Source organism: Ursus americanus, chromosome 14, assembly GCF_024610735.1.
Source record: "Ursus americanus isolate L20-20 chromosome 14, mUrsAme1.1.p, whole genome shotgun sequence".
In the NCBI taxonomy this organism is placed as follows: Eukaryota; Metazoa; Chordata; class Mammalia; order Carnivora; family Ursidae; genus Ursus; species Ursus americanus.
Window position 1 is genome coordinate 32934766 of NC_142140.1, and position 13219 is coordinate 32947984.

Sequence of the window (13219 nt, forward strand, 5' to 3'; positions counted from 1 at the left end):
TATTTAAACTGGGTTAAAGAGAAGCTTAACTGGAAAGATCCTTTAAACTGCGAGCACAGTGCTTAGCTCATAGCAGGTGCCCAGTTCTGGCATCTACTTCCCTTCGCTTGTGTATTAGAAAGCACCCAGTGATTCTCCTTGGATTCTAAGGCTTAACACCTCAAAGGATCCCAAGATTTGAGCCTAGAGAGAATGGAAGCTGAGCCCAGTAAGGATAAGATATTCAGGCTTGGACCAACTCCTCCTCTTTTTCCTCCTCCACTTCCTCCTCCTCCTCCTTCTTTTTTAAGATTTATTTATTTATTTATTTATGTTTCGAAAGAGAGAGAGGGGAAAGAGTGTGCACATTGGGAGGGGCAGAGGGAGAGGGAGAGAAGCAGAGTCTCCACTGAGCCCAGAGCCCTATGCAGGGCTCAATCCTATGACCCTGAGATCATGACCTGAGCCGAAATCAAGAGTCAGGCACTTAACCAACTGAGCCATCCCGGCGCCCCTTGGACCAGCTCTTCTGAACATTGATCAGCTAAGGATAGGGTCAGTGCTCTCCACAGAGAGCTTACCCAGAACACCAGAAAAGTAGTTGTTGCTGGACCATTTATAAATGAGATTGAGTGGTCTGCCTTGTGCTATTAGGAGGTAGTCAAGCCTAAAAAAAATGGCCATTGAGTGGCCTGAGGAGCGGTGATGCTTCTTGAAGGTGGGTTGGAAGGAGCACAGGTGAAGATCTAAGGTCGACATAGCGGGATGGTGTTACCAGTAGTGAGTCTCAGGCAGAGTCCACTCGATCCATCCAGACATACCCATATTTCTATCAGACCTCACATCCAAATATACAAAGGGCTTTGCTCTGTTGCAAATTAACAAAGGGGCCTGCTGCTTGTTTTTTGATTTGAGAAGCATGAAAGAGTTTTTCCAGCACCCAAGCACCTCTAGAAAGTGCCTTATCAAATATGTAACCTACAGGGCTAAGGAATCAAATAGTACATTCACACCCTCTGTAACTGCCTTTCCTGCCTGCGTCAGATAAGCACCCAGCTGTTCAGACAAAGGGTTCAGCTGTCCATTAAGTTCACGTACAATTTGGTTCTGTTGACTATTCCCTTTCAGTTGAGGTGTTATTATGCTTGGATTCCTTGCTCCTGAAGCACAGAGACTGAGTCCCCATGCCATTGCTGAGGGTAGTGCCTGGATAGATGCCCTGATCATGGGTCTGCCTCACCTTTGAACAAATCTGACATTCCTTCTCACAGGAGGAGTGGAAGTCACCAGTGTCAGGCTTGGACCAATGTTTGAATAGCCATGATTTCTTTTAACATGTCCATATATTTTAAGGAAAATAAATGCCCTCACTGGTGAGGAAAAAAAAAAAACAAAAACCTCTCCTATTTTAAAAGCAAGAGTTGTAGCTTAAATGTGCAGGTTTTGAGTCTCCAAGGAAATCTGAGGTTGAAGAATGTCAGCTTTCGGTGATTGTTGCTTTTGAGGTTTTGATTTAATTTTGGCAGCCAGGTGGTTAGCGGAAGGGAAGGGTGTCACCTCAAAAACACTGGTCTCCTTTATTCATTCTTTCTTTTAGTCACTCATTCAGAAATTATTCATTGACCCACTGCACAGGGCACTGGGGTTTAAAGTCATGTGCTCAAATCAGCGTAGACTACAGCACCCAAGGCGCTTTGTTTTCATGGTTGAAAGGGAAGTGGACTGTGTATTCGCTTCAGTAAATTTAACGAGAATAACAGGGTGGGTCCATGGCTCCTCCAGTCGGCTAATGAGAACGTGTGAGGCCAAGTGTGTAAATGCAGACAGTTCGCACAGTGCCCTTCCTGCCTAGGAGCCGCACCCCCCACCCATAAACCTGCCCATGGTTTCCAGGCACAGGGGAAGTAAAATGGTGACTTGGCTCATCTGTAGCCCACCTGATAGCAGGCAGTGATAGTTTTAAAACTAGAAAACTTTATGTTACCTCAGAATGTTACCTAGGTGTACTGTCTTCAAAGCCAATTCTTGTTTTTTTTTTCTTTTTTAGAGAGGGAGTGGGGTGGGACAGAGGGAGAGAGAGAGAATCTTAAGCAGACTCCATACCCAGCACAGAGCCAGATGTAGGGCTCGATCTCACAATCCTGAGATCATGACCTGAGCTGAAATCAAGTCGGACACTTAAGCGACTGAGTCAACCAGGTGCCCCAAGGCCAGTTCTTTAGTAGAATAAGTTATAAAGGTGTTTCCTCCCAAACTCCTTGTGCTCAACATATAGAGACCATCTCTATATGATGTGCCCTTCCAGACTCGGGGACAGAACAGTGCAGTGGGGAAACACATAGCTTGGAGCCCAATGAATCCAGGCTCTGCCCCTTGCTAATTATAGAACTTTGGGCAAGTCCTTGCCCCTCTCTGAGCCTCCATCTCCTCCTCTGCAAAGTGGAAATTATACTTGTCCCTGCCCACCTCCTGAAGTGGTAGTAAGGATCGAATCAGATCATGCATATGAAGATTTAGTTCTGTGATCGGCATGTAGTGAGTGTTTAAAAGGCTAAAGCTGACTGTTGTCATTATCAATCGTTTTGGTTAAGTTCAAAATGAGTGCAGTGTCCTGCCACGCCCTCTGCTTTCTGAGATGCTCATTTGTCTGTCTCTCCAGGATTTAAATTTCCCACTGATGATTTCTTCCGTGAACTGTTCTTTAGATCATTGTCATGAGCTCAGCTCTCCAATAGTTTAGAAATTCCTGGTGGAATTTAGAAGCTCCCGGGTGGGGTGTGCAGCACATGCATGGGACCTGCACACCCTTCATCACCTGAGTTGACTGGGCTGACCAGTCTGTGGAAGGGGTGCCCATTTGGTCCCCTCCAGTCCCTCCACCTGTGCCCCTCTTGAGTTTGGGTAATTGGTGAAGACGACAAGATTCTCCAAGGGAGCAAGACCAAGGGCATCCACAAAACAATCAAATACTATCGTACGGGGTGTCAGCCACGCATCAGATACTGCACCAGGGTCTGAAATACGACCTGGACAGATGAAGTCCCACCTTCATGGGCTTATGTCTGATGAGAAGGTCAACCAAAAACCAGAAAACAAAATACTAAATTAAATTATCATTCTAAACTGGGTCTCCTTTGCTAGTCTCCGTCTCAGCACTTCATCTGACTCGTTCACAGCAGAGATCATAATCGGTACTTATTTTGTTTTCTTTTTACTCCCAATTAGTGGGCAAGGAGCATGACTGGCTCATTCACTGCTGTCTCCCCAGACCCACAGCAGGGCTTTGCACATCACAAGTGCTCGGTGAGCATAAAGCAAGTGAACAAATGACTACGTGATACTTTGTGAAATTTTTGCTTCGGGCCCAGAATTTAACCATCAGGCTCCTTCTTTGTTGCTGGCAGTGGTCAGTTACCAGCCCCTGTAACAGAAATTGAAAAGAAAATCCATGTTGATAATCCATGCAGCTTTCATTTTGTAAAATGTGTGGGTTTCTTAAGGAGATCATTCTATCCCAGATTAACTGGCCATGGCTTAATTAAAAAGGCTGCTAGAGGACATTTGTCTTCTGGATTTGACACTTGAGGCATGTGGAAGTGTCTGGGGTGAGGGGTGCTCTGGAGACTAGGTTCCAGTGCTGGGAAATGTGTTGGGTTGGTCTGGAGAGGGCTGCATGCCTATGAGGAAAAAAAACTCTTATTAACCCCTCTCCTTCACCAGGGTGGGCTTCTTGGAATAACAGGTTTACCATTAATGTGTTGCACTGACAAAATTGCTGAACTCTCGGAATGGAATTGTAGCACCACAAAGTTCTATAATCTGACAGTACTGGGTAGCAGCACAGATCTGTGTGGTTTACAGTTTGGGTAACACATGATAGGAACTGCCATTTATTGTGCACCTACTGTATATCAGGCCTCTTTGCAGCTGCCATATGCATATCATCTGTGATCCCCACAACAGCCTGACCCGGTAGGCATTATTTCCACATTACAGATAACATCCCAGAGTCTCAGCCCCTCATGGCATTTCCCAAGATCCCAGGTGTAACACTGTAGCCTCACAAGGAAAAAGCAGCCAGACTCAGGAAGCGCAGGGGCCGTCCTGGGCAGCAGCTGTCCCCCTCTCTTACCCCCACACATGTTACTGATTGATTGAAGCATTCTGCCACTTGCTGTGCTATGTAGTCCTTCTCAATACAGCCCTCCAAGCAGATGCTACCAGACATTCCGGAGAGCAAACGAGTTGTAACCTATTTGCCAAGTATGCTTTCAGTGATGTGCGTGAAGAGTTCTGCCCCAGGAATTAGAATCCTGGATTCTGTAGCCATGTGACTTTGAACAAATTGTGTATCTCCCCTGACTTCAGTTTATTTGCCCTAGAATGGAAATTATCCCTTGCCCTACTTGCCTCAAAAGGTCCTTATAAATATTAACTAATGAATTGGCTTCACTGACACCACAGTGCTGCTTTTAACTAGAGGATGAATCAGCGAGGGTCAGGTTCCTGTGCAAACATGGAACATCCTCACAAATGGCCAGTGGCTACCAGCATCTTCTCAAGACTCCCCCGAAAAACCCTGGAATAGAGTTCGTTAATGCAGATTCTCGAGCACCATCCCACATGGCTGATTCAATGTCCTGGTTCCTGGCATTCATCTCTACATCATTCCACTGATCAAGTGGAATAATATATAGGATCTAGAACTCTACCACTCTGGATAGAACCATATGCACCTGTGGGGTTCTGAAGATCTAGGTTGCTGGCTATGGAACAAGAGGCCCCAGTCCCCTCCCAATATCTTTGGCAAACTCTTACTCACCTTCTGGCCTATTCAAATGTCTCCTCCTCTGAGAAGACCTCCCCAACTCCCCACCGAGGCCAAACCACTCCTCACTGTGCTTCCAGAGTCTTCCAACCCATGCTTTGAGCACCCACTGTGTACCCGGCACTCTCCTGAGTTCTAAAATGCATTACCATGTTTTCTCCTCTCCCTTTGAGAGTAGAAGCTAATGTCAGCACCCCCACCTTAAGAGTTGAGAAGGGGTAACTCAGAAAAGTGATGTGACTTTCCTAGGATGTTTGGCTTTTACTGCATTATAGTTCATTCCTTCAGAGTCCGTCCCTCTACAAGAATGTGAGTTCTTCAGCTATGGGTGCTGCTAGTCTTTGCAGTCCCAGGAGCAAATGAAAGGCCAGCCTCATGGTAGATGCTCAAGAAATCTTCCTTGAACCAAAGCAAAGAAATAATAGAACAATTATAGTGAGATAGACAAGGGTGGCTCTGGTCGCTTTCCACTCTCTGTCTTTCCTGCTCAGGGTATGATAGAGGAGGAGAAAGAGGATTTAGGGATTGAAGAGGTCTTTAGGGATTGAAGACTCCAGATGTCTCTGGACTCCAGGGGAACTGCATGCCAGTGATTCTGGTCCTTTTGTAGGTTTCTGCCAAGATCAGGAGACGTAGCAAGTCACAAATTAGGGACTCAGCTTGCCTGGTTGGTTGAGCTGGGAGGTAGAAGAGAGGTGAATGTATCTTTGATGAGTTTTATTATGGTTTGTAGATGGAATTGATTTCTTTTTATAAAGAAGAAAATATATTTTCCACATCTAACCTGGCAGACTTCCTTGGTCATAAGGTCATTTCAAATTCAATTTTCTCCCATTCAAGTAATGATTTTTCTTGGTGTTTATGGCTGTAAAATAGGAAGGTTAGACATGATGTCTAAGGTTTGTTCCAGCATTCTGGTTCTGTGATTATATCAGGACCCTGGATGAAGTTTAGAACAAATTTCAAAGGAGCTCTAAAAATGAAACATCTTTAAGTGAATTCAGTTTTCTTTCCAGTCTAGTTTCTTCTCCCAAGTTAGCCAGAATCTGAACTTTGTATCTAAATTTCTGAGTCTTGAAATATAGAGACACTTAGGAAAAAAGGAAATGCAGAAAGAAAGAATTGTAGCAGCAGGAATAAGCACAATAATGTAAACCAATTACCTTAGAGTTTAAAAGCTTCCCGTGATTTCTGAGGCTTTCTTAGAATTGTTCATTTACATAGATTGGTTAAAGTTTTGGGGAAAACATGATAGAAACGACAAGGATTGCATATGCCGTTCAATTGGTTGCTTTTATTTTCTTTCCTTAATCAAAGCCATAATCCCGGTCTACATTTGAACTTTATCATTTGTTTTGCAGCGAAAACGCAAGCAGAGCACCCAAGATGAGGATGCTGTTAGCCTTTGCAGTCTCGACATAAGTGTAAGTACAGTGCTTCCTATTGCCTCTGCCATGAGAACACCTCTCGTCTCTGAATCTATTTGTTAACATGCTGTGTGCTTTAAGGGGGCTTCCAGCTTCTGACAATGGAAGTTGTGACCTGGGGAAAGCTCTTTTAAACATTTCATTTGACTGGAGAAAGCTGGGTGGCCAACTTAAGCTTGCAAGTCAAGTTGTTTATTGCTCATGTTCTTTCTCTCAAAAAATGAATTATGACATCAGTGCATCTGAGTACAATTTAGATAAATGCCACTGTGCCATTTTAGAGACTGGTTCCAGAAGATGGTCAGATGTTTGTCCCCCTTTCAGGGAAGTTAGTGAATTGGCCCAACTCAGGCAGCCAGTGCCCAAAGGCTGGGAGAAGTCTCCAGCAGCATGGCAGAGTGGGTGACTTTGGATTTAACAGATCTTCGCTTGAATCAAGATTCTACACTTACCATTAATGTGACCCCTTTCCTTGTCTCTGTTTTTTCGTCTGGAAAATAGAGATGAAAAGACTTCACCTAACAGGATTGTTGTAAGGATCAAATAAAACAATACAAGTGAGAATACTGAGCACATTTCCTGGGACATACTAGGGACCCACCAAATATGAGCCTTGTAGTTTTCTTGAAAAGCAGAAGTTTACAAAAGATGTTTAATGACATGGTAGTCGAGTGCTGGTGATTATATAGGTAAAGAGCTTTCTTGAATTTGGGGGTCTATGTCCTGGCTGCTTAATTCCAGCACCTTTCTTTGTATGGCCTCTTTGTCTCCCCAGTGACATCACTGGGAAGCCAACCTGGGCCTCTGATGCACTCATTACCAAAGGGCTGGGGGGTGGATATTCAGTCCTCTTGGGCTCCCCGCGTCCATTCATCTTGTGTACTTCCTTAGAGCTCACTCATTGTGCATGGTGGATCCATCCGACTTTAGTCCCTGGTCTTTCTCCTCTGCAGAAACCACGGACGCCATTGTTGTGAGATGAGAAGGCTTCTGTGCTAAGAGTTAAGAGCTGAGTCATGGTCCTCGCTCTTCCTGTAGCTAACAGAGCAACCTTGGCCTCAGTTTCCTCATTTGTGAAAAAAAAAGAGTCCTCTAAAACCATTGTGAAAATTTGAAACTTTGTTGAACATGGATCATGGGTTTCTCATCTGACAACATTTATTTACCAGTATAAACAATGTTTTTAGTTATTTTTAATTATTGCAGAATTTTGTGTGGTGCAAATTGTCATAATGGAGTGAGCCTGAGCTGGCATCTAATTAATGTACTTGGGCATCTTTTTTTCACCATATGGTGTTTGTTCCAGTCTTTAGACCATCAAATTGATGGAGTTGTACCAGTTTACTTGGATACCATGGTAACAGGACAAAAAAATGATGTTCTTCTAGGTTTTACTTTACTCACTGAATATTTTATTATTGACAGGTAAAGTCTATGAAACTTCCCTTAGCCGCAACAAGTTTTTTGTGTGTGTTTGAATGTTTTTAATTTTGTGGTAATTATTAGGATCATTGACTTGCCAAATTCAGAGAGCTCTTAGCCATCATATAGTTCTATCCTCTCACTTTGAAAATGAAGGGTAGAAGCCCAGGGAGATGTAGTGATTCAGGCAAGACTTTAAGATCACATCTCATCATACATATTTCTTCAACTACATTTTATTTATTATATTTATTTTTCAGGAACACACGTCTCTAGAAGTTTTTTTTTTTTTTTAAAGATTTTATTTATTTATTCGATAGAGACAGAGACAGCCATCGAGAGAGGGAGCACAAGCAGGGGGAGTGGGAGAGGAAGAAGCAGGCTCCCAGCAGAGGAGCCTGATGTGGGGCTCGATCCCATAACGCGGGATCACACCCTGAGCCGAAGGCAGACGCTTAACCGCTGTGCCACCCAGGCGCCCCTCTAGAAGAACCTCTCATATGAAAGGATTATTTGCAATTACGAATTGTGATTTGGTTTTTGTGCTGATTAGTATCAATAACCTTTCCTTCTCTTAAGATCACTTAAGTCTCATGTAATCAGCCATCTGACTTCTTTTCTCTTGGTGCAGCTGCAAAGGATATTTCTCTCTCTCTCTTTTTTTAACTATCTCATATCATGTTTTGTCACAATAGAGAAACTTGTATAGAAAAGAAATCTACCTTTACGCTTAGGGATTCAGCTATGGCCAGATTCCTTTCTAATTTGCCTGGCATTTTTCCTGAATCTTGGTAGACAGATTCTAGAACCTCAGCAGAGTTTCCTCCAAATATTGTCACAAGGTATTATAATAATTGTAAAAGTTAGAAAGATCCTAGTCTCCTAGAAGCTGTTGGAAGACATGAAAACTGGCATGTTCCAGGTTTACTGACAATCCCAGTCATATGGGAATGACAGGATGTGTGACAGATCCAGCCAGGGCCTCAGGAGAAGTGGTACTGATTTTCAGTGTCTCACAGCGGAGGTCCATTGAATTGAAGTGGTGGGAGGAGCCACTCATGAGAAGATGTTTTGCCATGAAGGCTGAGTCCCATAAATGAATTGTTCTAACAAATAAATGGCCTATGTAGGCTACTTAAAGATGCTTTAAAATGGTGATATCCAGTAGTCACCAGTCCCTTAACTAAACAGCAGCATTTCTGAAGAGTGGCTTGAGTCTGTTTCTGTGTGTTGTGGAAAGTATCTGAAAAGAAGGTGGGTTCCGACAGATGACTCATATGGGAGGATGTGAGGGCTTGGGAAAGTAATATTAGTAACTCTCAATTTTGATTCCATTTAAGAAGTGGAAAGATATTCATCAGATGTGCGCTTTCAATAAGAAGTTACTAGATGAAGGGATGGGGTTCTTTGGGGATCATGGTCAAGTTTCCACTGTGTTCCAACCCAGCGTTGCATGCACATTGAGCTCTTGGTATGTACTTGCTGCTAGATTAGTTTTTAAATACAAAAAAACAGTGAACTCTCCTAATGTGTAGTAGAATTTAACACATACAGCCCTTTCAAAGAAATATATCTGTGATGTAGAGTTGGGAGATGTTAACCCAGACGAAGTCTTCCCCCTTTGATTAAAACGTATGTGTATGCCCCTCAGGGTGTGTGAGTGATGGTAACAACAAACATTCCTACTGACATTTTGCTTTAGTTTAAAGCCTCAGATGACGATTCTGATAGGTAACTGGAGGGAGTTTTCCTTCTAACCTCCTACTGAACTTGGGCTTAGAGACCAAATAGAAGTGCGTAAGCTAAGAAAAGAGCTTATTCTTACAGACAGGGATCTTCCATTGTTTAAGGGGTCATGGACTCTTTTGGGAATCTGGGCTTCAGAAAATTTTACAAGGTTGATGTGTGATTTCATGGGCCCTAGGGAGCTCAGCCAAGACCCATGTTAAGAGTTCCTTTTTGAAAAGGGAATTGGAAGGGTCTTAAGGCCTAGTGACGTATCTCCGAAGAATTATTCTCCCACCCTCCACCCCCAGCACTTGGTGAAAAATAAATGGTGATGGAATGTCCATGCTAGTTGACGCTATAATCGTTCTCTGATTTTTCCCACCACTTTACCCAAGCCACTGGCTGAGCCCCCAGCTTCCTGGCAGGATAGAACGCAAAATATTCCAGAAAAAAAAAAAAAAAAAAAAAGGCAACCTATACTTTTGAGAACAAATTGCAGAGTGGAGAATGCTCCTAACAGCCGCCTACAAATCTCTTCTCACGTCAGAGGATGCGAGTGGGATGGTTTCAGGGACATTGCTTCCCCCACAGCACTTTTCTGGTTTAACTTCTAACGGGGGAGAGATGCCTAAGTGAAGAGCCGGGGTTCATCGTGTCCCAGGAAACAGGGTGGTGGAGGAGCCAGGTGTGCCACTGACGGAGGGCACTGCTTAGCACCAAGCATCCTCTCTTAAAAACCAAGTGAGTTCTGAGGTGGGCATAAAAATAGTTTCCAGTGATAAAGACAGTGTAAAAGATGAAAAGGAATACACGTTCTTTGTAGAAAATTTGGACATTGTGAGGGGGCGCCTGGGTGGCACAGCAGTTGAGCGTCTGCCTTCGGCTCAGGGCGTGATCCCGGAGTTATGGGATCGAGCCCCACATCAGGCTCTTCCACTATGAGCCTGCTTCTTCCACTCCCACTCCCCCTGCTTGTGTTCCTTCTCTCGCTGGCTGTCTCTATCTCTGTCAAATAAATAAATAAAAAATCTTAAAAAAAATTTTGGACATTGTGAGCAGGAGAGGTCATTAATAATCCCACCTCCAAGCAGTAGCTACATTTTGATGTATTACCTTCTTGGCATTATATGCACACTTTAAAATTTTTCACCACGAATATTGCAGACATACAAAATGGCATTGAGGATAACGTAAAAAGCAGCTACCAATGCAACTGAGGAAACGTGCCCTTAACAGCAAAGGAGAACCCCTTGCTCTGCTGAGTTTAATGTTTATTGTTGCCTTGCCTGTCTGCAAACTGGCCCTAAGTAGCATGTATACGTAAGTTTATACAAGCACAAATTTTTAAAAATTAGGATCATAGCACATACTAATTTATTCCTGAATTTTTCATTTACTACATTGAGATCATGTCACCACATCCTAAAACATTCTTTAAGAATGTTATTTTTAATAACCATACAGTACTTTGTCAAATGGACGCACCAATTTTTTTAACCAAACCTTCATTGGATATTTAGATAGATTATAACTTTTCACTATTATACATAACACTGGCAGGCATTCAAGAATATCTGTGTCATCTTATATCAGGAGGATAAAATGGATAAAATATGAAATTCCTGGCTGGAAGGGTACAAATATTTTAAAACTCGTGAACAGGTCTGTACCCCTTCTGGAAGTGAGAGGTGGCAATACAGTTCAGAGCAGGTGAATCTTGTTCAGAAACTCGGAGTAGAGATTGTTCTCAGGTTGCTCTGGCCCATTCCTCTTTCGGCTGTTTTGCTGGTCCCTTGCTGAGTCTGTGACTTCATATGGGGCATTTGCTTATACCGCCTCTTTGGGAAGAGCCCCTCCTGTCACCCCTGGCGGGGCCCAGGCCCCCCTCGTGACCGGTGAGGTTGGAGCTGGTCAAGGTAGAGCTAGTGGTGGGGCAGTCCTTCCCTGCTGAAGGGGCTTCCCATGGGAGCAGGTGGCTGAACCATGACTGGGGTGGTATAAGATCCATTTAAGCCACAGATGTTATCATATGCTTTTGAAGATGAAGAAAAGTTGAGCCTCAGAGAGAGAAGCAATTTGCTCAAAGTCCCAGCTATGGTAGATTCAAGCCCAGGATGGTTGGATTCCACAGCTTCCCCACCCTGCCTCCAGGCTGGGAGGAAAATGAAAGCATTTGGCTCTGTGGCTTCCGGCAGGAGATGATGTATAGGACATTCAGCTCTTATTGGCAAACCACCTTTGAGGTTTATGACATTTCTGTTACCCGTGCTTTCTGATGACTAACCCTGTTATATGGATGCTCAAAGCACGAGAATGGGCATAAAAAGGGGACAGAGCTTTCTTGTCTCGATTAACCTAAATGACGTTTCATTGCTAGGATAGGTCAAGGCAGACATGGAATAGAAGCAGGGATTATTTTATCTCTACTCAGCAGAGTCCAGATAATTAAAAAAGATACCGTTTCTGTGGTTTGGTTTCTTATGGTCTGTTCTGGCACTTGCTAACTGGGGAGAGAGATTGGCCTTGCCTTGGCCAGCATGGGGCCTTGATGAATTACCTGGGAGAGTCTAATAAGGCTCTTATCGCCGAGGAGAACAGGCCTGCACTGAGATTGGGTCTTCATTAACATATGCTTATATTTAACCTGTTGGCCTGTGTTCTATTTTGGATTTATGATCTTCTGTCATTGCCTATGAAATTGCTTGGGCCTGATGTAGTGGAGACCCTATGTTGTGTCCAAGGTGGTGCTACCATCTCTGATGGCAAATGTGCTCATTATTGACACTAGACACATTCCGTCTAGCCTTCGGCCTAATTGATTAGGTGGTGGGTTGTAAAAATCACTGTGATCCTTACTCTTTGATCTACCTCTTGAAATGTACAGTGACAATGAAATTCTAAGGTGCTTCAGGACACGCTCTCAGAAGGTGATGATGTAACAAAGTGTCAGTCATCATTTACTACTCCCTTCAAAGTGACGTTGATGGGACCCATGTTAAATGAGACTTCTCATGCTCTGAGAATACCTGTTTGTTTGAATTTGTCATGAGAACCACACACTTTGGGAGCTTAGAGGCCGAACACCGCTCTGCACTTCAGTTTCCTCACCTGTAAACTGAAATCAAAACAGTGTCCCACCTTAGGGGTGTGAAGATTAAAATGAGTTAGTTCACGTAAAGGACTTAGGACCCGGCCCAGAGTGAGGACAAAAATACTAGCTATTATTCTGTTGATTTCATAATACAAAATAGACTTTGTGGTTAAATTTGAAGATATTTGTTGTTGGCCCAAGTGATCCATAAATAGAACTGATTGCAAAATTTTTAAAAAATACCAGTCTATGAAGAGACATATCCAAGGAGTTTTATTACAGCAATTTTTTTTATAATAGCCAAAAGCTGGAAACAGCATGAATATCCAAATTCTCTAGAGACTTATATTATAAAATATATGTGTAAAACACAATGACAGAGCACATAAAATATAAATTATGTTCCTAGATGTTTTTATATGTTTGTCCACGTAAAGGAATAAGCATGTCCTCAAGGAGCATGCACTGCATCGTGGGAAGTGGCTTTTTGGAGGATGGAATTATGAGAAGGGGAGCTTCAGTTCCTGGGTTCTTAACCTTTGGCATCTTGGGAAATTTATGAACTCCCCTTCCCCCTAGAAGGCCATCTCTATGTGCCTAAAATTATAGTTATATTGAAATGCAGTTATCAAAATATTTAAATTTCAAATTTGTGGTAAGAGTTACACATGTGCTTCTTGATTAATGCTTTAAGTAACAAGATCTGGCAACAAGTCTAATAACTAATACAGCTTCTACAGGGTG

General features: G+C 43.1%; 1 protein-coding gene across 10 annotated transcripts in view; it reads left to right on the forward strand.

Annotated features, from left to right (window-relative positions):
* The window catches only part of ARHGEF3 (Rho guanine nucleotide exchange factor 3), a 295453-nt gene that overhangs the window by 149521 nt on the left and 132713 nt on the right, over positions 1–13219 (forward strand). For all 10 annotated transcript variants that reach the window (XM_087866946.1, XM_045807392.2, XM_087866945.1 and 7 more), the window contains one exon: positions 6169–6231. In XM_087866946.1, the coding sequence (XP_087723072.1) occupies positions 6169–6231 (63 nt within the window). The remainder of the gene's footprint in view (positions 1–6168; positions 6232–13219) is intronic.